Source organism: Giraffa tippelskirchi, chromosome 8 (assembly GCF_054371585.1).
Source record: "Giraffa tippelskirchi isolate mGirTip1 chromosome 8, T2T-mGirTip1v1.2.pri, whole genome shotgun sequence".
NCBI lineage: Eukaryota > Metazoa > Chordata > Mammalia > Artiodactyla > Giraffidae > Giraffa > Giraffa tippelskirchi.
The window spans coordinates 104,748,028-104,775,940 of NC_137282.1; the positions used below are offsets into that span (position 1 = coordinate 104,748,028).

General features: G+C 36.7%; 1 protein-coding gene across 15 annotated transcripts in view; it reads left to right on the plus strand.

Moving 5' to 3' along the window:
* ERBIN (erbb2 interacting protein) overlaps positions 1–27,913 on the plus strand; it is a 123,828-nt gene that overhangs the window by 81,897 nt on the left and 14,018 nt on the right. For 7 of the 15 annotated variants that reach the window (XM_081518360.1, XM_081518361.1, XM_081518364.1 and 4 more), the window contains exons 15-21: positions 10,797–10,896; positions 14,415–14,536; positions 15,832–15,993; positions 17,067–17,252; positions 20,646–20,760; positions 22,627–22,810; positions 24,505–26,053. In XM_081518360.1, the coding sequence (XP_081374486.1) occupies positions 10,797–10,896; positions 14,415–14,536; positions 15,832–15,993; positions 17,067–17,252; positions 20,646–20,760; positions 22,627–22,810; positions 24,505–26,053 (2,418 nt within the window). Of the gene's footprint in view, positions 1–10,796; positions 10,897–14,414; positions 14,537–15,831; positions 16,006–17,066; positions 17,253–20,645; positions 20,761–22,626; positions 22,811–24,504; positions 26,054–27,913 lie in introns of all 15 variants that reach the window. The other 8 variants (XM_081518359.1, XM_081518362.1, XM_081518365.1 and 5 more) reach the window with 2 other exon arrangements.

Genomic DNA, 27,913 nt, shown 5'->3' on the forward strand with positions numbered 1-27,913 from the left:
ACCCTCTTGTCTATATTTCAGAATTCTCTAAACTTCTTAACTAAGAAACCCTTTCCCCCTAACTCTTAATAATATCTTAAAAACATTAAGTTGATACTGCTCCACATTTATGAATCAGTCTGTATATCTATTTGTTCTATGAATTAGAGAAAAATATTAAAATGATGATACTTTTGTTTTCATTAGACCTTGAACACAAGTGATTACTACATCTATTAAATGTGTCAGTTCATGTATATATACGTGTGTATATATATATATATGTATATCTCTCTTACTTGAATATTTACATTTTAAGTCTGATATGAAATTTAGCTGCTGGATTCACAAAACATTTAAACATCTGCTGCGCTCTGGGTCAAGTACCTATTACAACAGTATGAATGAGACATGGCTCTTGGTCTCGAGGACTCTGAACTGTTAGTATATTAGAACTGCTGTGGATAAATCTGTGCCAGAAAATTATGCCAGATGACTTATTAAGGTGAAATTAATAGCATAGTGTGTGTACAGTGTTCTCTCATTCACCTCTCCTTGCACCTCATTTGTAGATTACTTTAAAAATTATGATGATATGGGGCTTTGTTTTCCCTAGTGTAACAAAGTAATAAATAGTAAAACATATGTGATGTGGCTATAGAACCTCCCTTACAGTATGAGGTAGTCATTTCCATGTAAAAGGACAAAATGTAGGGGAGAAAAATATGTGAATGTAATTTGATTATAAATTATGAAAATAAATTGCTTCTGGACATTTCACTGACCATGTAGGAAATAAACCTATAGGCAATACGTGCAGTAACATAATCTTTCAAAACTCTCTAGAAGGTTCAAACAGAACAATTGATCATTCATCCCTCATTCATTTTGTCATTCTTATTCAGGAACCATTTATTGAACAACTACCCTATGCCAGTTAAACTAAGATGGGCCAAATAAGGATATTAAGAAAGTTGTTTTAATACAGTATGGTAAAAGAGTTGATAGTCTTCAGGATCAGAGAAGGGGAGCATCACTTGGCGATATAAAGGCCAGTTTCCCAGAGGAGGAAATGCCTGCTGTGCCTAAAAGAGGAATAAATCTTCTTGAGAGAGTAATAGTATTAAACAACAAAAGAGGAAGAGTGTTCTGGTTGGAAGGAATATCAGCAGGCTAAGCTCTTATTAGTAAAGCAGTGTAATATATTCAGTGTCTCTACAAGTAGTTTTATGACTAGAGCATAACATGGGAGGTGGGAGAGTTGGACATGAGGCCACAGAGGTAGACACAGACCAGGTCATGGAGGATCTTATATGCCATACAGAGGAACTTGCATTATATTTCTAGGATGACAGATAGATTTTTAAAATTTTACATGTCAACTGTGATAAATTACAATTTTTAAAAGGATTCTAAAGCCATATTTAAGCTCAGAGGAAAATTGTTGCGCTTAGGTTGAGTGTAATTTATTGACTTTAATAGGACACTTGATAGTGAAAGGGTCCTCTATGATAATTGTCAGAATGAACACTAAGTGTAGAAATAGGAATGTCCCAGGCAAATTGAATGTTTGGTCATTATAGTCATAATCAATTATTCATATATGTTATCAGTTTAAGAGAAGTGATCCTGGGATACATGCCAGCACTACTATAGGAGATAAGGAACCTGTGTAACGTACAGGCAGGCAAGTGGCATGGTCAGATGGATCTATTAGAAAGGCTTTGGGGTCTGCATTATGCAAGATGGATTTAGCAGGGGTGATGCCAACAGGAAGGCCTATTGAAGGCCATTGCCATACTCAGGGCAACAGAAAATGTTGGCTGAAGTAAATTGGTGATCACAGAGCCAGTGAAAAGACTGTTTTTAGGGCATAACTTTAAACATCACATCAATAGAATGTGTGGAAAATGCATGTATGTGAGAAGAAAAGGAGTAAAGGCAAAGATCAGCCTCAGAGGGTAGCCTGAGTGACTAGGTGGATATTGATTCCATAACTAAGAAAGGGAACCACAAGAGAAGGAAATATGTTTATATAAAGGTGTTAAGTTCCAGTTAGGTTTATTGGGTTTGAAGTACCTTTGGTATATTGAGTAGACACTCAGAGAACACTTCGAGTGACCTTGAACCACTACCACGACCACCACCTGCCACCTTGTTTTAAACTAAGGTTTCTGTGCTCTTGGTTTCTCCATTCTTTTAATTTTTAACCTCCAGGGATTTCTTAAAATTGCTCTTGAAGACCTAATTTCTTTTTTCACAGTAATGCTATATATTTATTCCTTTTATTTGTAAAATTTATAAGACTTGTAGCATAAGAAGAGATATCAGCCCATCATATTAATCACTTTTTCTTGGGAGTGGTTTCATAGCTTTTTATTATTTTCTCAAAAGGGGTTGTTGTCAGATTATTTTTTTAATGTTGTTGCTGCTGCTTCTGCTAAATCGCTTCAGTCGTGTCCAACTCTGTGCAACCTCATAGACAGCAGTCCACCAGGCTCCTCTGTCCCTGGGGTTCTCCAGGCAAGAATACTGGAGTGGGTTGCCATTTCCTTCTCTTTTTAATGTTAGGGATGGATTAATCCTGTGGAATACTAACATTTAAGTGGCAAACAAGTTGCTAGGCTTCGAAGGAGTGGCTATAGAGGTAGAAGGAGAACTATATGACAGTGTTTATTAAGATAAGGATGAAGCAGGTGGCCTGAAGAAAGGAGTTGCAACAGGATAAATGCTAATGAGAAGTTAGTTCAAATGAAGTCTGAAAAACATCAATTATATTTTGGCAAGTCATTTCATACCTATCTTGCCAACTTACCTTGGCTATAGCTAATGCAGTTTTAGAAGTATATGTCAAATACCAGATTGAAGTAGTTTAAGGAATAAATAAATGACTGAATGGAGACCTATGGTTATTGATTAGTCTTTTAAGGTTGGATAAGAAAGAAGAGGAATAGAACAGAAAGAAATTGATAACTAGGGGCAAGATAAGAGAGGATGTTTATAAGTTGTTGGAAAGAGGCTCTATGGAGATTGGGATTAAGGATATTAGAGAGTGATGGATAACTAGAGTGGAAGCTGATGGAATCAAAAGCTCTGGCAGGTATTCTTACATTTTTGAAGGGATCTTGGGTATGAAGTTTGTGAGAGGAAGGGCTAAAAATGTACATGGTAAAACTCTTAGAACGTAACATTTTCCAAACTCTCAGGAGTTCTTGAATCCTGTTTTTATTACAATTTTTCAAAGATACTGTCTTCTTCAAAATTCAATTTAGGAAGTTTGGAAGAATTTTCAAGCAGCATTGGGAGTCTGTTGATTTTTTACCACAACCTTGTTGTTAATATGAATTTGCTCAACTGTGTGATATAGAGAAAGCATGCAATTGGAATAATTCTGGGTTGTACTTTGTCAACCCAGGTGCAAGAGAAGGCCAGTGCAACAAGGAGGTCTTGGTAGTTGGCAGGAAATTGGTTATAAAGAGATAAGGTGAGATATGAAAAGAAAAGCAGACAGAAAAGGATAGTGATAAAGTTGAAAGTTGAAGAGAGTGACAGTCTTAGTGGGATTAATGAGCAAGTATGTAGGAGCAGTGAAGTGAGGAATCTGCATGAAGTTTATGTTACATGCTCTGCTGGTTGTCTTTTGACTGAGTACTCCTTAGTTTCCTTTTCAGGAACTTTTTTCTGCCAGTATCTTATATGTTGAAGCTCCTCATGGTGCTCTCAGTTCAGTTCAGTGGCTCAGTCGTGCCTGACTCTTTGCGACCCCATGAATCACAGCACGCCAGGCCTCCCTGTCCATCACCCACTCCCAGAGTTTACCCAAACTCATGTCCATCGAGTCGGTGATGCCATCCAGCCATTTCATCCTCTGTTGTCCCCTTCTCCTCCTGCCCCCAATCCTTCCCAGCATCAGGGTCTTTTCCAGTGAGTCAACTCTTCGCATGGTGCCCTAGGCTCTGCTTTATTTACTTTCTGTATTCCAGTTACTGACTCTCTGTAGTGTTAGTGATTCTGTCTTGTTCGACTTTGTGATCCCATGGACGGTAGCCTGCCAGGCTTCTCTGTCCATGGGATTCTCCAGGCAAGAATATTGGAGTGGGTAACCATTCCCTTCTCTATAGGATCTTCCCAGCCCAGGGATCGAACCCAGGTCTCCTGCACTGCAGGCAGATTCTTTACCATTTGAGCTACCGGTATCAGTTACTGACTATATCATCATTGTTCTTAATAATTGTCTTCAGCCCAGTTCTCTTTGCTTAACTTCACACTCACTGTCTGCTTAACACTGCACCTTAGATGTCTCAAATTCAACCAACCTAAAGCTGAACATTTCATCTTCTGTTTAAATCTTTTTCTTTTCTAGGGTTCCCTAGGTCAGTAAAAAGTACTTGCTAGAGACAGAGATCTGAGAATGTAATTCTTAACTACTGATTCTCCCTATACTTCAGTGCAGTGAATCACCAGACTCTGTCTCAGATTAGTTCAGTCGCTCAGTCGTGTCCAACTCTTTGCGACCCCATGAATTGCAGCACGCCAGGCCGCTCTGTCCATCACCAACTCCCGGAGTCTACCCAAACCCATGTCCATCGAGTCGGTGATGCCATCCAACCATCTCATCCTCTGTCGTCCCCTTCTCCTCCTGCCCCCAATCCTACCCAGCATTAGGGTCTTTTCCAGTGAGTCAACTCTTCGCATGAGGTGGCCAAAGTATTGGAGTTTCAGCTTCAACATCAGTCCTTCCAATGAACACCCAGGATTGATCTCCTTTAGGATGGATTGATTGGATCTCCTTGCAGTCCAACGGGCTCTCAAGAGTCTTCTCCAACACCACAGTTCAAAAGCATCAATTCTGCAGTGCTCAGCTTTCTTCACCGTCCAACTCTCACATCCATACATGACCACTGGAAAAACCATAGCCTTGGCTAGACGGACTTTTGTTGGCAAAGTAATGTCTCTGCTTTTAAATATGCTATCTAGGTTGGCCATAACCTTCCTTCCGAGGAGTAAGTGTCTTTTAATTTCATGGCTGCAGTCATCATGAGCAGTGATTTTGGAGCCCAAAAAAATAAAGTCTGACACTGTTTCCACTGTTTCCCCATCTATTTGCCATGAAGTGATGGGACCAGAAGCCATGATCTTAGTTTTCTGAACGTTGAACTTTAAGCCAACTTTTTCATGTCCTCTTTCACCTTCATCAAGAAGCTCTTTAGTTCTTCTTCCCTTTCTGCCATAAGGGTGGTATCATCTGCATATCTGAGGTTATTGATATTTCTACCGGCAATCTTGATTCCAGCTTTTGCTTCTTCCAGGCCAGCGTTCGTCATGATGTACTCTGCATATAAGTTAAATAAGCAGGGTGACAATATACAGCCTTGACATACTCCTTTTCCTATTTGGAACCAGTCTGTTGTTCCATGTCCAGTTGTAACTGTTGCTTCCTGACCTGCATACAGGTTTCTCAAGAGACAGGTCAGATGGTCTGGTATTCCCATCTCTTGAAGAATTTTCCACAGTTTATTGTGATTCACACAGTCAAAGGCTTTGGCATAGTCAATAAAGCAGAAATAGATGTTTTTCTGGTACTCTCTAGCTTTTTTGATGATCCATCAGATATTGGCAATTTGATCTCTGGTTCCTCTGCCTCTTCTAAAACCAGCTTGAACATCTGGAAGTTCACGGTTCATGTGTTGCTGAAGCCTGGCTTGGAGAATTTTGAGCATTACTTTACTAGCGTGTGAGATGAGTGCAATTGTGTGGTAGTTTGAGCATTCTTTGTCATTGCCTTTCTTTGGGATTGGAACGAAAACTGACCTTTTCCAGTCCTGTGGCCACTGCTGAGTTTTCCAAATTTGCTGGCATATCGAGAGCAGCGCTTTCACAGCATCACCTTTGAGGATTTGAAATAGCTCAACTGGAATTCCATCACCTCCACTAGCTTTGTTCATAGTGAGGCTTTCTAAGGCCCACTTGACTTCACATTCCAGGATGTCTGGCTCTAGGTGAGTGATCACACCATCGTGATTATCTGGGTCGTGAAGATCTTTTTTGTACAGTTCTTCTGTGTATTCTTGCCACCTCTTCTTAATATCTTCTGCTTCTGTTAGGTCCATACCATTTCTGTCCTTTATCGAGCCTATCTTTGCATGAAATGTTCCTTTGGTATCTCTAATTGTCTTGAAGAGATCTCTAGTCTTTCCCAATCTGTTGTTTTCCTCTATTTCTTTGCATTGATCGCTGAGGAAGGCTTTCTTATCTCTCCTTGCTATTCTTTGGAACTCTGCATTCAGATGGGAATATCTTTCCTTTTCTCCTTTGCTTTTTGCTTCTCTTCTCTTCCCAGCTATCTGTAAGGCCTCCTCAGACAGCCATTTTGCTTTTTTGCATTTCTTTTCCATGGGGATTGTCTTGATCCCTGTCTCCTGTACAATGTCACGAACCTCTGTCCATAGTTCATCAGGCACTCTATCAGATCTAGTCCCTTAAATCTATTTGTCACTTCTACTGTATACTCATAAGGGATTTGATCTAGGTCATACCTGAATGGACTGGTGGTTTTCCCTACTTTCCTCAATTTAAGTATGAATTTGGCAATAAGCAGTTCATGATCTGAGCCACAGTCTGCTCCCGGTCTTGTTTTAGCTGACTGTATAGAGCTTCTCCATCTTTGGCTGCAAAGAATATAATCAATCTGATTTCGGTGTTGACCATCTGGTGATGTCCACATGTAGAGTCTTCTCTTGTGTTGTTGGAAGAGGATGTTTGCTATAACCAGTGCATTCTCTTGGCAAAACTCTATTAGCCTTTGCCCTGCTTCACTCTGTACTCCAAGGCCAAATTTGCCTGTTACGCCAGGTGTTTCCTGACTTCCAACTTTTGCATTCCAGTCCCCTATAATGAAAAGGACATCTTTTTTGGGTGTTAGTTCTAGAAGGTCTTGTAGGTCTTCATAGAGCCGTTCAACTTCAGCTTCTTCGGCGTTACTGGTCGGGGCATAGACTTGGATTACTGTGATATTGAATGGTTTGCCTTGGAAACGAAGAGAGATCATTCTATCGTTTTTGAGATTGCATCCAGGTACTGCGTTTCGGACTCCTGTTGACCATGATGGCTACTCCATTTCCTCTAAGGGATTCTTGCCCACAGTAGTAGATATAATGGTCATCTGAGTTAAATTCACCCATTCCAGTCCATCTTAGTTCGCTGATTCCTAGAATGTCGGCGTTCACTCTTGCCATCTCCTGTTTGACCACTTCCAATTTGCCTTGATTCATGGACCTAGCATTCCAGGTTCCTATGCAATATTGCTCTTTACAGCATCGGACTTTGCATCTATCACCAGTCACATCCACAGCTGGGTATCGTTTTTGCTTTGGCTCCATCTCATCATTCTTTCTGGAGTTATTTCTCCACTGATCTCCAGTAGCATATTGGGCACCTACCGACCTGGAGAGTTCATCTTTCAGTGTCCTATCTTTTTGCCTTTTCATACTGTTCATGGGGTTCTCAAGGCAAGAATACTGAAGTGGTTTGCCATGCCCTTCTCCAGTGGACCACATTCTGTCAGACCTCTCCACCATGACCCATCCATCTTGGGTGGCCCCACACGGCATGGCTCAGTTTCATTGAGATAGACAAGGCTGTCGTCCGTGTGATCAGATTAGCTAGTTTTCTGTAATTTTAGTTTCAGTGTGTCTGCCCTCTGATGCCCTCTCGCAACACTTACTGTCTTACTTGGGTTTCTCTTACCTTGGACGTGGGGTATCTCTTCACGGCTGCTCCAGGAAAGTGCAGCCATTGCTCCTTACCTTGGACAACGGGTATCTACTCACGATGGCCCCTCCTGACCTTGAATGTGGAGTAACTCCTCTCGGCCCTCCTGTGCCCACGCAGCCCCTGCTCCTTGGGCCCGGGGTAACTCCTCTCGCTGCTGCCCCCGGCCCTCGGCCCAGCCTAGCTAAACTCTGTCTAGGCTTAACCATTAAATATTAATTTATCAGATGTTTCTGTGCTTTGCTTTATCCCTGCTCCTCCTTTCCTTAAATACAGTCCACCATCATCTTTCAGTTATACCTGCACTGTCCAAAACAGTAGTCACTGTGACTAGTCCAAATTGAGATGTGCTATCAGTGTAAAATACACACTAAATTTTATACACTTAGTATGAACAAAGATTGTAAAATCAATCAACAATTTTTATTATTGATTACACATTAAAATGACAGTATTTTGAATAAGTTTAAATTAAATATATTGTCAAAGTTAATCTCTTTTTTAGAAACATGTGGCTACCAGAAAATTGTATATTATCTATGGTTCTCATTTTTTATCTCATATTATTTTCTGTTGGGTAGTGTTGACTTAAGATTATTGAGATAGCTTCCTGACAGGTCTCTTCCTCCAGTGTTGCCACAGCCCGTAATCTTCTGTCACCCTAATTCCATTCAGAACCACACTAGAACTCAACTGATCCTTTAATCGTGTTATTGTCCAGTTTTATCTCCTCCCCTCACATCTTTATTCTCATTTCCCCAAATGAGTTCTGTGCTCCTGGAGCATTCTTCCTCCCTCTTCTTATCTGTTAATGTCTACTCATCCTCAACTAGGAGGGCTTTCTTTCAGGAATGCTTTCCTCATCACTCAAGATTTTGGTAAGCAAATACCTCCTTCTTTGTGTTTTCTTAGCGCCCTGTACCCTCTCTACCTAGTTCTTACATTGTATTGTAATTGATTTTGTTGTCTCTGTCCCTCCTCTCATATATTATAAGCTCTACAGAATCATTGAAGATGGTTTGGTCATCACTCTATACCTAGTGACTGTCACAGTGCTTTGCATATAGGAGGCACTTAGAAAATACTTGTTGAACAAGTAATTTTAGGTTTCAGAGAAAGAACATTTAACAGGCTATATTATAGAAATTATGCAAAGGAGTAGAATGAGTATCCAAAATGAAATAGATAATTGGAGTTAAGTATTTAGGGGATGGAGAGGCTCAATAAATACTTCTCAACCTCTTTCTGTCTTTGCTCTCAATAAAAGATGATTAGTTTTCTTACAGCACCTTTATTGAAATCTAAATCACGTACTGTACAGCTCACCTAAAGTGCATAGTTCTGAGGTTTTTAATATATTCATAGAACTGTACAACCATTGCCACAGTTAATTTTGAACTTTTTTAGGAGTGTGATTAGTTTTTTAGAAGCCTCTCAGATAATTTTATTTTACCTTTAAAAAATTATTTATGTATTTATTTAGGCACATGACATAACATGTGTGATCTTAGTTCCCCGACCAAGGATCAAACCCAGAACCCTGACCACTGCACTGCCGGAGAATTCCCCCTCCCAGATAATTTTTTTTAACTTTGTCTTTTATGTAACTAACTGTGTAGTTAAATTTAGTTGTGTTCTTTTTTTTTTTTTTCCCATGCCACACAGCTTGCATGATCTCAGTTCTCCAACCTGGGATTGAACCATAGCAGTGAAAGCCCAACATCCTAACTACATGGCCACCAGGGAAGTCCCTCCCAGATAATTTTGATATGTCCACCTAAGTAGACTTCCTTCCTTCTTCCAACCCACTCCTCATCTACTGAGAAATAACTGGGCTAAAAGTATGGCTGTGTCATTTTTATATCTATGGAATTACCCATTACTATTGAAGGATTTGGCATAAAAGAGTCAGAAGTAGTTGGATACTACTAGAAGGTCATTGTGTATTAGAAAAGGAGCTTGAATGAAGCAGGGCTTAATCTTTCTCAAAAGAAGGGGTGCTTATACTTGAAAGAGGAGTAATGATCTTGTAGCATTTGTAAGCTATCTCCACCTGCAGTGTGGGAGAAGAAGCAACTTGTGTCTGAGAAGGCTTCAGGCAAGTGCTGTCTTTGGGAAGGGAGTAGGTCTACCATTGCTGTTATCTGAGGAGGTCAAGAAAGTTCTCACTGATGATGTTTGAGACACAGGGCAATATCTTTACTGTGTAACAAGGAGAGGGGCACAGAGGAAATGTCTGAATGGGAGTAAGATTATAGGATGACATTAGGTAGTGGCACAGTTTTCACAAGAGTAAATCCAAAGACTTAACTGATGGAGTGGCAGGTTGAGGGGAGAATTGGGTAATTCCTGCTTGTCTGGAGTTAGCCAAGGCTTGGATTGGTAGAATGTTAGGTCAGTAGGCTAGCAAAAGTATTAGTTATTTGAAGAAGTAAATTGAGAGCACTTACTAGCCTAGTTAGGGGGAAAGTTGTAAGGAAAAATGAGATCTGAAATAGTTGGGGTTTCCAGCTCTGGCACTGAGTAACTTGGTGTTGCATTAATGGAGAAAGGAGACACAGGGGATAAGAGAGAAGAGAAAAGGTTACAGCCTAGTGTCTGTTTTCTGCTAAAATAAACCTGCACATAACTAGACCAAACCTCTTAACTTGTTTCTACAAAAGCATCTTCTCAAAGGGGAATGCTGGTAGGGGCAAAATAACATAAAATGAAGAGGCTTAGTTTTTGGTGTTGTTAAAATCACTCTGATAAGTAATTATTGGACTATGGATGTATTTAATATATGAGAACTTTTAAAACTGTACTGATAGTCAGTGATAATTGCAATACAGTATGAGTTTGCTTTGTATTAAAAGCTAAATTTTATTTTTTAGTTTTGTACAAGGTTTCAAATCAATGTTTAAAGTTTTATTATGTATATTAAAATTTTTTGTAACCTACACATTGATACTTAATAGAAAAAGTGGTGAGTACTTATTCAGAAGATTTGCTCTATATGTATTTGCTATAGGATTATTGAAAATTAAACATTTATTTTCTTTTCCTAGTCCAAACCCCTGATACCTCTTCAAAAAGAGACTGATTCCGAGACCCAGAAAATGGTGCTTACTAACTACATGTTCCCTCAGCAGCCAAGAACTGAGGATGGTAGGAATTTTAGAATCTCTTTTCCTTTTAAAAAAACAGATACTGATAAAGTATAGCAAAGATGTGAATTGAATTTTACGTCTCAGAGACTTTTACTGATTTCAAGAAAATTTGAGAATTGGTTAATGAAGTTCTCTGAAAATAGGAAAATAAGGCAGCATCTCAGAGTTATAGATAGTTGAATTTAGAGGTATATCTATACCATGTTATCTTAAATGATTCGTTTGATTTTGTTAGATTCATTTTAGTGTGGGGAGACTTCAACAGAAAAGTATGAGATAAGTTTGTAATATTCTGGGTCCTCTTAGAGTTCATATGTAAAGTATTTCACTGGGTATTATGAGAGCACTGTAACTAGTATACTCACAAGATTCAATCAGAAACTACATTTGGTATGGTCAGGCAGCTGGATTTCTTTTTAACTGCAAGAGAAGCATTTTCCTTTATCACAGTGTTTGAGAAATAAATGAGTCGGAAAACATAATGTACTTAAGGTGGAATTTTTAATACTTTGAGAGTAGACACTTCACATTTAATTCATTCTGTTTTTATTACCACACATGTGCCAGGCATTGTGTTAGATGTAAGTATTTAAGATCCTCGCCCCACCCCTGGCTGCTTCTTGAGGCATGTGGGGTGTTTGTTCCCCAACCAGGTATTGAACTCATGTCCCTTGCATTGCAAGCACAGAGTCTTTTAACGACTGGATCGCCAGGGGAGTCCCAGATCTAAGTATTTAAGATCTTAAATACTTTGCAGAAGCTCATGATGTGAAAAGGGGGATAATGATGGATAAATTTGAAAGATAAGGTGTGGTATCTTGAGCCTAGTTAGAAGAATCAGTCTTAAACAGGAAAAAGGGGAAGAATGGATCTATATAACAATAAATTTATAACTGAAGAAAACAGGATATTGGGGAGCAGTATCAGTCTGAGGGTTTTTATTGTATTTACTTTCTCAGTGAAGTCAAAGAGAAAATTGCCTCTATAGGTTGGGGGAAGGGCACCTGAGGTAAGTGGTGGTGATTTTGTGTGAGAGAGCAGGCTGACTTGGAATGAATTCCTGAGCAGTGTTGAAGATGGAACAAAGCGTAGAGAATACCATAAATTTGTAGTGATACTAAACCACAAGGTTATATCATTTTTCTCTGAATTCCAGGGCAAAGAAGGTAGGTGATAGAAATACCATGTTACAGGATTGATTGGGTAGGTATGACTTAAGGAAAGGGGGAAAAAAGATGAGAGTGGTAGAAGTAGTATGTCATGAAATCTAAGGTGAATAGAGAAGGGAGTAAAAGAATGCTTTTACAGGAAGAAAAGGAAATGAGGTTAAGGAACTCAATACTTACCAGCAATAATAAGTGAATGATTTAGATGGACAAGTGGAGTAGTCAGGTATTACACAAGCTAAGGTCTTGAGGAGTACCATGATTTTGAATCACATGGATGAGATGCAGATGGACATTGAAATTGAGGACATCAAGAAATTATGAAATGTATTGTTGGAGTCATCACACATTGTCATCATTCAGGATTTTGGCAGGTCTTAGGTAGATAGGGCTTCCCTGATAGCTCAGTTGGTAAAGAATCCGCCTGCAATGCAGGAGACCCCGGATCGATTCCTGGGTCAGGAAAATCACTGGAGAAGGGACAGGCTACCCACTGCAGTAATCTTGGACTTCCCTGGTACCTTATTTGGTAAAGAATCTGCCTGCAGTGTGGGAAACCTGGGTTCAATCCCTGGGTTTGGAAGATCCCCTGGAGAAGGGAGAAGCTACCCACTCCAGTATTCTGACCTAGAGAATTCCGTGGACTGTGTATAGTCCATGGGATCACAGAGAGTCAGATACAACTGAGCGACTTTCACATATGACATATAGGTAGAGAGAAACACGCTAGGCAAATGCTAGAATCCCGAATGAATATGCCAATGTGATCAGATCTAGTGGCCTCTAAAATGCAGAAAAAGTAATGTTACTACCTGATGCCCTGAATCTCAAAAGATGTGAGATTTATACTAAAGGATAGAAAGTATAGATGACCAGAAGTTGACAGGAGTGAGAGGAATGGTAAAAGTTACTTTCCTTGGGGTTCTGAAAAAATTCTGATGTAAAATTGCTTTGATATAATCTAAAACTCTTAGAGATCTTTGGGATAGGCTGATAATTGGGAGTCTTAACCCTCATCCCCACCTCTAGTACATAATGAACAGTATTGGAATTAGGAAGACTAGTTCTGAGTGCCAAACCTTGAATGAAATATTTATATAATTACCATGTTACTTTTTGTAGGGAATTGCACAAAGTCACACATCTGTAGTGCTTTATTAGATTCTGAATCCTTCTTGTGACAAAACAATCCCAAGATGGGAGGGGAAATCCTCTCTCTCAGTCCTGGAAGTAGACTTTGTTGGAAACTGCTTGGCTCTGCTTGCCTTTCCAAGCATACCACAGAAAATATGTCAGTAAAGTCTCCCAGGAATTTGAGCCTCGTTGCACAAACAAACACTGTAATTCATTTAATATTAAGCAACAACACAAAGCAAGTAAAAATTTTTGAACTGAATAATTAAAACAAAGAAAAAGGTAAATAAAGCTTTATTCCTGTTGTTAGTATTTGGTTTCATGGTATTCTTCCTGTGGATATGAGCTTAAAGAAGGGTAAGAAGCCCAAAAGAAGGACTAACAATAAATGATAATTATGCTGGTTTTGTGGAAATAATCAAACTGACTGTATTTGGGGTTTCAGTTTTTCTGTTAGCTAAAAAGGTGCTTTTAATCTCTTGTTGTTTTCTTTTAATGGCAGAAAATAAGTTGTGATTTTATTTTTTTTATTGCACAAACTTCTATAAGGTGATATGTAATAGTTAAATGGATTAATTTTTGTTCTGGTTGCCTAATAGGAAGCAAAAAACTTTGACAGCTGTTAAGGCTTTAATATTGTATCAGATAGCAAGATATGTAAGTGTTGAGTTTGTTAAATTTCAAATTTTCCCTAGTTTTGATATAAAGAATATTTTGCAATCACTTTGTTTACATAGTCAAACTATGTATTATGTTTAATGCAAGTAGGGGCCATCAGGGTGGTCATTTTTTTACCAAAATATTTTCTTCTTTCTATGTTAACTCCCCTCCTCTAGTATATAATAAACAATATTGGAATTTATATTTCTGAATGCCAAAACTTGGATGAAATGATTTGTGTGTTACTGTGTTATTTTTTATAGGGAACTACACACAAGTATGTATCTGTAGTGTCTTAATTGTTGTATTCTCTTCAGGAATCTTTCTCATAAAAAAACAAGACAAATGAGCTTTAAAGAAAAAAAAGATGTGTGATTGCTATTGTGAAGAAATGTTAGAAATACAGCCTAGTTGTTAGTGTAGCATTTATAGCTGCTGACACTGACCAGTCTTATTTATTGTAATGAACATATCTCATAAAATTATGAGCAAGTAATAGTTTTTCATAATTATAGTAAAATATAGTGGGGTTTTGTTTGTTTTTGTTTTTCTCTAGTTATGTTTATATCAGATAATGAAAGTTTTAATCCTTCATTGTGGGAGGAGCAGAGGAAACAGCGAGCTCAAGTGGCATTTGAATGTGATGAAGACAAAGATGAAAGGGAGGCACCTCCCAGAGTGAGTCTATTCTTTATTCCTTCAAATTTTAAACAAGTCTCCTGATATTTATTGGGTGCATGTATGCTAAATCACTTCAGTCATGTCTGACTCTGTGACCCCGTGGACCATAAGCTTGCCAGGCTCCTCTGTCCATGGGGTTCTCCAGGCAAGAATACTGGAGTGGGTTGCCATGTCCTCCTCCAGGGGATCCTCTCAACCCCATGTCTCTTACTGTCTCCTGCATTGGCAGGTGGGTTCTTTACCACTACCACCACCTGGGAAGCCTGCATTTATTAGGTACTATATAGCTCATCTGTGCTATTGTCAGGGATACAAAGAAGTATATGTTTCATTCCTTACCCTCAAGGCATTTGAAATTTTATTGATCCAGTACATTTATGATGTGAAAGTATTTGAGAACAATATAAAATTGTGTGAATAAAAACCAAATTTCACAGTGTACATAAATATAAGAGAAAAATAGATTATTGTTTCCCCCTTTCCTTTCTTTAATGATTTCTTTATATATTAAAGGGATGAACAACTCTTTGAGGTGAACATTTTGTTTCTTTATGAGACTGTGTTATAGTAATAGAAGCAGCAAATAAACATTTCCAAGTTAGTTATGGATGTGATTATTTTTCTCTTGTATAATAAAGCTGGCTGAATTCTAGAAAATGATGATTAGGCTGATCTTAGAAGTGTTTGGTTTCTGGCACATAAGTCATCATAATGTAGGAATTTTATGTCTGTTTGCATAATTATCTAGCTGGAAAACATGTATCTGTTTCAAAGCCAAGTGACAGTATTGGCAATATCCATGCCATATATCTCCAAATGGAATATATTTAAGTCTACTAAAAAAAGCTTTTAAAACATTGAAATCTGTAACTGGAGTTTGTTTTTTTTTTTTTTTTTTACTATCAATAAAACCATGCATTTATTGATCTAAAATGCTTTCAAAGGCCTGTCATCTGTCTTCACAGTTACCTTATGAGCTAGATATGTAGTATAATTAAGATGGACTATAGATTAAATTTTGAGATTGATGTTAGAAATATTTATCTGTAGATAACTAATAAGAACCTTCTGTATAGCACAGGAACCTCTACTCAATACTCTGTAATGACCTATATGGAAAATCTAAAAAAGAGTACGTATATGTATAGGTGTAACTGATTCAGTTTGGTCTACAACAGAAAATAACACAACACTGTAAATCAACTATACTCCAATAAAAATTTTTTAAAAAGAAATACCTGTACTTTGAATTGTGAGATAATTTAAAATTATCTCTTATTTTATTTCTTTAGGAGGGAAATTTGAAGAGATATCCAACACCATACCCGGATGAGCTTAAGAATATGGTCAAAACTGTTCAAACCATTGTACATAGATTAAAAGATGAAGAGACTAATGAAGACTCTGGAAAAGATTTGAAACCACATGAAGATCAGCAAGTTGTAAATAATGATGTGGGTGTGAAAGTTAGAAAGCTCAATTTAAAAGCATTGACTAAAGTCTATTTCCAGTTCTTCAAAATTTTTAAATGATAATTGATATAATGATCCTTTTTGTATACACCAAAATACACTCCCAGACTTGGGGAGTATTCTCAGATTGTTATTGTTGTTCAGTTATCTCCGACTCTTTGCAACCCCATGGACGGCAGCACGCCAGGCTTCAGTGTCCTTCACTATCTCTCAGAGTTTGCTCAGACTCATGTCCATTGAGGCAGCGATGCCATCTAACCATCTCATCCTCTACTGCCCCTATCTCCTCCTGCCATCAATCTTTCCCCGCATCAGGGTCTTTTCCAGTGAATCGGTTCTTCACATCAGGTGACCAGAGTTCTCAGATACCTGAACTAAAAGCTGTCATAGTGAGCAAACTCAAATGCTATTATTACCACTTCAGCTGTGGTTACAGACTGTCCAGATGGGCAGGAGAGTGTCAGCATAGCTTTTGAACTAACATTGCCTGAATGAAGAATAAGATAATGAATGTCAGGAAGTTCATGGTTACAGAAATACTTTTTCCCCTGGTAATAGTGATCCATTCTACCCAATTTTAATTTTAAATGTAATTACTGTGACAGATCATTGACATTTCCTTAGGATGTTTCCAAAACCTACACAAATCCCTAAATTGTGTGTTCCTTTAATGAAATTTCCCCTCTGCACCTTGTATCACAGAAACAGAAGTTTTATCCTGTCACCGAAGTTACTATACATTCCACAATGAGCAGGAAAAAATCGAGCCTTCCTGAGTTTGCACATGCCAAGTGACTCACTCATAAATACTAGCTTTGCACCTTCTAGGATGAAACACAGCCTTAGCTAAATTGTAAAGTTTAATGTGGCTCATGGACCTTTGCAACTGCCTGTTCCCACAGTGAGCAGCGTTTTCTGTCTCAGTGCTACAGATTTCCGTGTTTAAAACTTCTTCAGTTTACCCAGAATAGGAAGATGCTGTTAAATTTTTATCTGAACTTTAATATCGTAATAGGTGTAAAGAATGTGAGTTCTTTGTCTTTTCTTTTGCTTAGACTTCTGAAAGTACCACTCCAGTAAGAAGCAAAGCTGATGAAAGAGAAAAGTATATGATAGGAAACTCTATACAGAAGACCAATGAACCTGAAGCTGAGGTCAGTTCTGGAAATCCGCCAGTGACTGCAAATGTGAAAGCCTCTGAGAACTTGAAGCATATTGTTAATCATGATGATGTTTTTGAGGTATGGCTTTATGATTATTCTGGAGTAATGTTAAATGATAAGAATTTAACATTTCATTGTTGCTAACTAAAGGTAGGGGAAGCCTGATACCAATAGCAGAAAATAGCTAATGCAATTTTGCCATTGAGAAATTTCACAATATTTGTTTTACCACTCGTTTATCACTTAAGCTTCAATCCTGGAGTACAGAGGTTATAAAAATTTTTACTATGTAAATTAGATTGTGGCAGTTCTAATTCTGTAAAATTTATAATAGCAATTGCTTTAATCTCGGTAACTTAAAAATGAAAAAGTTGCTGTTGGTTTACCAAATAATAAGTCAGTTATTTGACCTATTTAAGCATTTATCATTGATTATGAAGTATTTTTTTCTTGAATATCTGAGACTTTTTAAAGAGATTTTTCCCTTGGATCAATAAAAACTTTTTTTTTTTAAGCAGCTTTATTGAGGTATAACTCATATACTGTACAACTCACTCATTTAAGTAAAGTGTGCAGTTCGGTGGCTTTTAGTGTACTAAAAGTTGTGCAACCCTCACAAACACTTTTAGAACATTTTTATTACCCTAAAAGAAAGCCCGTACTTCTTAGTTGTCTCCCTACAACTTCTATATCCTTCTCCGCAGTCCTAAGCAACTAGTAGTCTTCGGCCTCTAGATTTGGCTGTTCTTGGCGTTTCATATAAATGTAATCATATAGTATGTGGTCTTTGTAACTGTTTCTTTCATTCAACATAATGTCATCAAGATTATTCATATTGTAGCCCGTATCAGTACTTCATCCGTTTTTTTTTAACGTCTGTGTATTTCATTGTCATTGTCCATTATGAACATTTGAGTTATTTCCACATTTTGTCTCTAATGATGAATGAAGTTCCTTTGAACATTTGTATACAAGTTTTTGTGTGGATATATATTTTGTTTCCTCTTGGGTATAGTTTATACCCAAGAGAAAAGAAAATACATCCTCTTTCCTCTAGAGTTGAATTGCTAAGGTTGTATGGTAGCTCTATGTTTAACTGTTTGAGAAACTGCCAGCTTTCCAAAAGTGATGGAACCATTCTACATTCCCCTCATACATTGCTGGAGGTATTAAGTTTTACAGAAATTTAGAAAGAGGTATTTTTTGGCTATAAAGAACCACAGATGCTTTAAGGTGAAGGAAACGTTTAACTTGAATTTTGAAGTATTTCAGCTAACAGAGATAGGAGAATTGAATGAAATGTGAAAAGAATGATGAGAGCAAAAGAACGGCATTTAGAAAATGTAGGAAAGAGCATTGGTCAGACCATCTGACCAAATATATCAGGAGATATAGTTAATGAAATAAAATTAGTAGAGTTGATTATTTCCTGATAGCTATGCTGAGAAGTCTAGACTTAATGTTCTATACTGTAGTCTTTGGGGAGCCACTGAAGATTTTTTAGCAGAATTATCTACATTAAACATAATCATTGTTAACTTCTCTGGTGGCCCAGTGGTTAAGACTCCATGCTTCTAGTGCAAGGGACACAGGTTTGCTCGTTGGTCGGGGAACTAAGATCCCACATGCTGTGGGGCATGGTCAAAATAAATAAATAAAAATTTTTAATTAAGAAAATAAACATAAGCATTGGAAAAAATGCAGTAGCTGGGGGAAAGAGTAAGAAAAGAAAGAATATGAACAAACTGCAGGAAGATTAATTAACATGAGCAAAGGAAACAGGAACGTGGTAGGAGATTTATGAGACTGTAGTTCACAGAAGCCCAGGTGTAATATGATTTCATGAAGAAGAAAGTCTCGTCAGCAGTTTAAATGCTGCAGATATCAAAAGGCTGAGACAGACCTCCTTGTCCTGTTATCTCATTCTTTGTATTCATTGTACCAGTCAAGTTCTGTTAATAGTAATAAAATTTCTGTCCAGTTCTTTTTTTCTTTTCTGTACTAGCTATTACTGCCATTGCAGGACAGATGTTCAGGACTGTTGCTATACCTAGTTTTCTTTCTGCCAGTCTCTTTCCGTAAACCTTTAATACCAGAGTTGCTATTTTAAAAGATAATCTGCCTTGTGAGTTTCTAGCTTGGCAACTTTCATTAATGACCAGCTTGTAATTGAGTTCAGACTCAGAGCGTAACCTTTTACTATGCAATCCAGTCTGCCTTTTCTGTCTCTCCTGTCCCCTTTCCTAAATTCCAGCTTCATGGAGCTGACTTGCCATACATTTTCTTATTTCCATGTTTTCCTCTACTCAGAATGTTATTTACCTCTTAACTCACCCTTGAAGACTAAACCCAATTTACATTTCTCTCCCTTAACTACTTAACAGTCTAACTCCATTGTAGTACAGTCTGGAACAGGGTTGGCAGACTATGGCCTGTTGCCCCAAGCTGGCCCACTGCCTATTTTTATATGGCTTGCAAGCTAAGAACAGCTTTATATTACTGAACATTGAATAAAGGTCAAAAGAAAAAGCATATTTTGTGAAATATGAAGAATTAGATGACATTTAGTTTCACTGGCACGCAGCCATGGTAGTTTGCTTGCATATTGTCTGTGGCTACTTTTATGCTACAGCAGCAGAATTGGTTGGTTGAAACAGAATGTGTGGCTTTCAAAGTATAAAATATTTACTGTCTGGCCTTTTTATTGAAATAGTTTTCTGATTTCAGTTCATATTTTGTTATGACACTTAAAGCGCTTAGAAATCTTAGTATTTTTAATAGAATACTGTTGTAAGACCTTTTATTTATTTTCATTATATTAGCTAAAAATAATTTAAACTGCAGAAGATCTGATTTTATGTCTGTTATATACAATGTTAAAATCTTTCTATTAATACTTGTTGACAACAGAGTCTCTTTGTGTGTGCTAATAGCACTCGATGGTAAATTGCCTGGGACAATTGCCAAATATCAGAGAAAAAAATCATGGAGAATAATAAAAGATCCTGTCTTCAAATTGGGCAGAAATTGCCATTAACTTATCTTGGTGGAAGAGCATCTCAGTCCTTCTGATCCTTGAAGGAGTGAATTTAAGAATTAAGAATAGACTTTTTGTTAGAGCATCTTCACTAAACTGAGTGTTTCACCGGCAGGGATTGTGCTTTACTCATTTTTGTTTTTCTGGCACTTGATACAGTACCAGGTACATACTAATCATTAATACAGTTGAATTAAGGACTACACAGAAAATTATATCTTAGACACTGTGGTGTAGTGTTAATAATTTCCATGGTTTTATTGCCTTGTCTTGAAAAATTTAAGTCACATATTAGTTTTATTCAGTTACCGTAAAAAGGTTTTATGCCTGTGTCAAGTATTTTCTGTTTGAAGTTCATATAACTTAATATTTATTCATTTAAAGAAACCAAAATTTATTTTTGTGAATATTTTTCTCTTTTTTCTTTAAATTAGGAATCTGAAGAGCTTTCTTCTGATGAAGAGATGAAAATGGCAGAGATGCGACCACCGTTAATTGAAACCTCTATTAACCAGCCCAAAGTGGTAGCACTTAGTAGTAACAAAAAAGGTTAGATGTCGAAAGAAAGCTCACTAAGAATAGAAATGGACTGAATAAAATTTATAAATTTTTTTTTCAAATAAAAAATTTCACTAAATGTTACTATGTTATTTAAAATACTTTTCAGAAGCAGTTTTTAAAATATGTCTTGGTAAAAGGTCTATTCCTTATCTCTCGTTCTTAAACAAAAATCTTAATGGATCTCTTCCTTCATTCATGCAAGTTTACGTACATGACATGGACTTTTTAGGCAGATAAGCCTAGATTACGATTCCATCTCTACCACTTATTTGCTGTATGATCTTTGAGCTCCTTGATTTTGTCCATGTGTATACATCTAACTGGGCTTCCCAGATGGCGCTAGTAGTTAAGAACCCACCTGCCAATGCAGGAGACATAAGAGATGTGGGTTTGATCCCTGGGTTGGGAAGATCCTCTAGAGGAGGACACAGCAACCCACTCCAGTATTTTTGTCTGGGGAATCCCATGGGCAGAGGAGCCTGGCGGGCTACAGTCCATAGGGCTGCAGAGAGTCAGACATGACTGAAGTGACTTAGCACGCATACATCTAACTAGACATACAATGAAGCTAATGAAAGATTTTGAGAATTTCAAATATATTGGGTTAGTGTACTCAGATCTAGCATAGTACCTTATGTATAACAGATGCTTGTTATTTTATCTGTTAAGGAACTTTTTTTTTAACACACCCCTCTCACCCCCACCTAACATAGAATCTCAGACTCTTAGAAATGAAAGACAACTCGAAGAGTAGCTATCCTTTCCTTTTATGCTTCCCTCCCTCTTCTCCACCAAATGTCTGAAAATGTCTACATTATCTCCACCAAAGATTCATCCAGCCTGTACCTTTATGGCACTGATGAAACTTACTGGCAAGGTGGCCCTTTGAAGGATGGCTTGGGGTTTCATAATAATGGTACTGATATTTGTTACTAATTGTTACTTACTATGCTAAATTGTTTACATATTATTATCCAATTGTCACAGTTACCCCATGAGAAGGAAGTAGAATATAAAGAGGAGCAAACTTAAGTGCTGTGTAGGTTAACAGTGTCTTAAAAATTGAGATTCTCAGACCCAAACACCTTAAAGCAGAAGTTACAGAGCCCAATGTGCTACCATGCCTGTAGGGTTGTAAACATACTAAGTTATTATCTTTTTATCACTACTTTTAAAAAATGGTACTTTTTATTACTACCTGCCTATAGTGGAATATGAATATTATCTATTTGTTTATATAGTTGTTGCAAACCCATCTCATGTATTGAGAGTTCACTATTCATATACAGTTCTTTGAAATGATGTTAGAAAGGGGAAAGCTGACCTTGTGAAAATTTCTGGATTTGTTTGGTGTTTCTTTTTTGGTTGACTATGCTGCTCATTTTTATTATCAGAATAGGTGAAAACAATTCCATACATGTATGAAGTCATTTATACCCCATATAATAAGTTTACTGAGGTTATGAACTATAGTATGTATTTCTTACTGTTACAACTTTTTAAAACTAAATTCATGGAAAAGTATATTCACTAAAATGGCCTAAAATGGCCTTAAAAACATTATGTGATAACATTTGTGTCAGTAGTTTAAATCAGATTCTGGGTAACTCTATCATTGTTCATATTAAAAAAAAAAAACTATAGGTATCACTAAAAACTAACTGAAGGTATCACTATTTTTAAATTCTTGAATCTTTGTATGTATTAGGACTGAATTTTCTGATGTGAGCCTCTGGTTATCTTCTATCCATATAAATCCTTATCTTATATATTGAACCAAGACAATATAAATGCTATTTGTCATTACTGGAAATTCAATGTGGCTGTATCAGTAGCTTAATTTTTTTCTTACAGATGATACAAAGGATACAGATTCTTTATCAGATGAAGTTACACACAATAGCAATCAGAATAACAGCAACTGTTCTTCTCCATCTCGGATGTCTGATTCAGTTTCTCTTAATACTGATAGCAGTCAAGATACCTCCCTCTGCTCTCCAGTGAAACAAACTCATATTGGTATTAATTCCAAAATCAGGTTTGTGACCATCTTAACAAGACAATTTATTTGTACAATACATAGAGATGGCAAGGCAAATAAATACGTACTATTTATATTATCTTATTAAATATATATTTATTAAAACATAAAAGACTTTGCAAATTAATATTATAGAAGTGGTTCAGACAGTATATAATTTCTTCCCCAGTTTATTTACTAATTATAATTACTTAGCTTTTATACATTTCCCTGGATTGGGAAGATCCGCTGGCGGAGGGCATGGCAACCCGCTTCAGTAGTCTTGCCTGGAGATTCCCCATGAATTGGACGAACCTGGCAGGCTACAGTCCATGAGGTCACAAAGAGTCGGACACGACTTGAGTGACTAAGCACAGCACATACATTTTCATCTTAGTCTTTTAAATTGGAGAGAAAAGACTTAAAATATATTTTAATTCTCTTCATTAAAAGGTTGAACAGTTTTATAATATTTTTTAATATAGCCTGTTTAGAATAATTCAAGTTAAAGGGTTATGCTTGCTAGAAGGATTTGGATTATTGCTGAATCCAAAGCTTATTGTATGGATATTGTTAACTGATTTTTAGAGTTATATAGTACTTAAATTCTGGGTATATTTAAGTCAAATTTTTCTGTATATTGATTTGCATTACTTTAAAAGGAAGATGAATTTTATGTTTCACATTGAGTTTAACTCTTACGTAGTTGTATTAATACCCTTCCTCTGAATTTGAGGCTAAAATCTAGTGTGGTAAAATATTACTTTTATAACCTCTTGGATGTTAAAATAATGGTTAATTTGTTGAGAAGTAAAATTTGATATAGTTGGCAAGTAGTTCAGTATTTTCTAAATCATGTGTTTTGTAATGAAATAAAGGCTAAGAATGGGATATAGCCATACCTTCTTTGGTTGTATTTCTAATAATATTTCCTGTTATCTAATCAGAAGATCAGTATTAAAAAATATTTGTTGAAATGTAACTTGCATATTTACACAAAAGGACACAAATATGTTTTCATATTATCAAGTAGAAATAAAATATCTTCTATAATTTTGGAATAGCATGTTTTATAAATATTTGCCAAACACAATGTAGTCACTTAAGAGAATAATTAGATTTAGTTTCTCTTTTGATCTTCATACTTTGTAGATCTTTGAGTGATTGTTTAGTTCTTTGTGTAAGTTCCTTATATACATTTATATCTAATAATACCTACTTAATATAATTGATCAATACTGTGAGGTTTTGAATTATTCATAAAAATATTCTGTGCTCTTACTCAGCAATTTGACTTATTGACCTTATCTCCATGTATGTGCCTATCTTTCAAGCATTTCATATTTGAGAACATTCATGAAAAGGTGCAGCAGTAAAAGAGAATTATTTCATTACAAAATATGCACATTTTTCTTCACTGTTTAGCTCTATTAAACTGTATTGTGATACAGTGATTATGATAGTGGCAATAATTAATCTTATCTGTGCATTTTGATTAGTATGTTTTACTTGTCTCCATTTAATATAAATCTGTATTATTCAACTGTTACAATAATATTTTAAAATTACATGCTTGATACTAAATGTCTTTTATCTGTGACTCCCATCAACACTCTTATCTCTGTGTATCTACACAGTAGCTAGTTGTTAATGTTCCCCATGACTAAAAACTGGGCTTTATGATGTTTGTGATAAAAGTATTTTTCTTTTAGGCAAGAAGATGAAAATTTTAACAGTCTTTTACAAAATGGAGATATTTTAAATCATTCAACAGAGGAAAAAATCAAGGTTCCTGATAAAAAAGATTTTAACTTACCTGAGTATGATTTGAATATTGAAGAGAGATTAGTTCTTATTGAAAAAGGTGTTGACTCAACAGCCACATCTGATGAATCTCACAAATTAGACCATATCAATATGAATCTAAATGAACTTGTAACTAATGATACATTTCAACCCGAGATAGTGGAAAGATCAAAGACACAAGATACAGTGCTTGGAATGGGCTTTTTAAGCAGTAATGCTAAAGGAGAAGCTGAGCACTTGGAAAACGGAAACAAGTTTCCTAATGTTGAATGCATAAATAAGGTAAATGGACATTCTGAGGAAACTCCACAGTCTCCTAGGAGGACCGAACCACATGGCACTGATTCTTCTGTTGATGTGGGTCATTCCAAAAGCACTGAAGATCTCTCCCCTCAGAAAAGTGGACCAATTGGATCTGTTGTGAAATCTCATAGCATAACTAATATGGAAACTGGAGGGCTAAAAATCTATGACATTCTGAGTGATAATGGACCTCAGCAGCCAAGTGCCACAGTTAAAGTAACATCTACTATTGATGGAAAAAATATAGTCAGGAGCAAGTCAGCTACGCTTTTATATGATCAACCATTGCAAGTATTTACTGGTTCTTCTTCATCTTCTGATTTAATGTCAGGTGCAAAGGCAGTTTTCAAGTTTGATTCAAATCATAATCCTGAAGAACCAAATACAATAAGAGGCCCCACTACAAGCGGCCCACAGTCTATGCCTCAGATGTATGGTCCTCCGCAGTATAATATTCAGTACAGTAGCAGTGCTGCAGTCAAGGACACTTTGTGGCACTCCAAACAAAATCCCCAAGTAGATCCTGTCAATTTTCCCTCACAGCGCTTTCCTAGGTCAGAGAGTACAGAAAGTCACAATTATGCTAAACATTCTGCCAATATGAATTTCTCTAATCATAACAATGTTCGAGCTAATACTGCGTATCATTTACACCAGAGACTTGGTCCAGGAAGACATGGGGACATGTGGGCCATCTCACCAAATGACCGACTCATTCCAGGAGCGACTCGAACTACAATTCAGCGACAGAGTAGTGTGTCCTCAACAGCCTCTGTAAATCTTGGTGAGCCAGGTTCCACGAGGCGGACCCAAGTTCCTGAAGGAGATTATTTGTCATACAGAGAGTTACATTCAGTGGGACGAACTCCTCCAATGATGTCAGGATCACAGAGACCCCTTTCTGCACGAACCTACAGCGTTGATGGTCCAAATGCCTCAAGGCCTCAGAGTGCTCGACCCTCTGTTAGTGAGATACCAGAGAGAACTATGTCAGTTAGTGATTTCAGTTATTCACGGACTAGCCCTTCAAAAAGACCAAATACAAGGGTTGGTTCCGAGCATTCGTTATTAGATCCTCCAGGAAAAAGTAAAGTTCCTCATGATTGGCGAGAACAAGTACTACGACACATTGAGGCCAAAAAATTAGAAAAGGTAATTAAACATGAATTTTTCGTTTGCCTCTTTATGAATTTACTAATTTTCCTTTAAAATTTTTGGCATACTTTGTTTTTTAAACAAGATGAACTAAGATACTCTGAATTATTGAATACATACGTATTATATTCTAGAAGTTTTTCCTTGGTAGTGAGATTAGAGGTCCAAGTTGAGACTTACCCAGACTCAAAATAGTTGCAATAGTGATATGAACTTCTTTCCTGTTACTCCTTAATGTTTTCTAATGGGCTTACATTCATTTGTGTATCTTAGATTGTGTCACACATACTACAAATAATACATGTATACACATGTTTACCTCTGTTCAGTATTTTCTGACTTCCTGCTCATCTATTAATAATTAATTATGTGAATATGTGTATAAAAACAGCAATTTATTATATAGTTAACTGAATAACAAGAAATGTATTGTAAATATATATCTTTCACCTAAGATTTTTGTCCCAGTTCATGTTGTATAACTAACACTATCACTGACTCAGATGGCTTCTGGCATGGCATTTACTATTGACTCTCCTATATTGCATTTCTGGCCTGTTTGAACTCAGGTGTCTGTGGCTCTAATAATAGTTAGGAGATTGTTGTTAAGTAACTTAAGCTCATGTAGATGAGCTTTTATAACTTGATATGTAGATATTACTTTTTTGAAAGGAGATAAATTTTTAAAAAATTAACCTTAAAACTGATATATTAAGACAGTTCTGTGGCCCAAATATATAAGGCATATTCATTCTGCAAGATTCAGCTTCATGTCTCAGTGAATTTTACCCAAGAATTATTTCAGCTTTGTTTATTGATATAAGATATTTTTAAAGGGAGCTAAGTGTATACAACCTCCATAAATTCTTTAAGTCAGAATGTTTGGAAATCAGTGCCTAAAATAAGGATTAATACATTATATCAATTCACATTGAACCTTTGTTTGTAACAATTAGCTCTTTTAAATTCTGTAGCTTTAAATAGCTGAGCATCTGTAGCATTAGGCAACTTCATTGTCATATATCCATTTTGTTTCAGCTGTAATTCTGTTGAGGCTCTTGAATTTGTGTACTTTATTTGAGGAATTTGGAAGTTTATTAAGTAAAGGAGTAACATAGCTGTTTTATAAATAAACTTCTGGTGATGGTGTGAAACTGGATTTGAGGAGGAAGAAGCTATAGCCATAGCTATAGTTAAGTTGATTGAGTTATGAGACTGTCTGACAGTCCTGAGAATAAATAGAATGAGAAATGTATCAGTGGAGTTGCGACAAAAGAACAAATTCAAGAGGCAGTTCTGAGATAGACTTTATAAGGGTTTACTCTGATGGGAATATTCCTGTAATCATTCATTGAGGAAAATGGATTAAACTTGAGGTTGGTACCTTGAATAATTGTTTTTTGGGGAATGCCATTAACTAGATATTGATGAGGAATAGCAGGTTTGGAGGACGAGATGAGTTTGGTTATCTTGATATTGTTAGTTGACATCTCAGGTGGCTGTTCTCCCCTACTTTCCTGTCTGTCAGAGATTTGCCTGGACTTTAGTAATTAGGAAGCAAGGATTAGCCATCTCATTGTTCATTGTACTTTTCTGCTTTTTATGTTTAGAATTTCCTGTATGATTGCTTGGAGAATACATGGCAGTAGTTTCCCAGTTGTGCCCACTGGTAATTTAGAGATGAGAATTAACTCACTGAAATTAGGAAAAAGCTTTAGAGGACACAGGACAACATAATTTAGACCCCAGACTTAAAAGCATTGGCTGAAAATGGTGGAGGGTGATGGAAGATCTCTATTTGTTCCTCTGCATCTCCCCCTCTCTTCCTTAAGCATAATTCTTATGGCATGGTGGGCA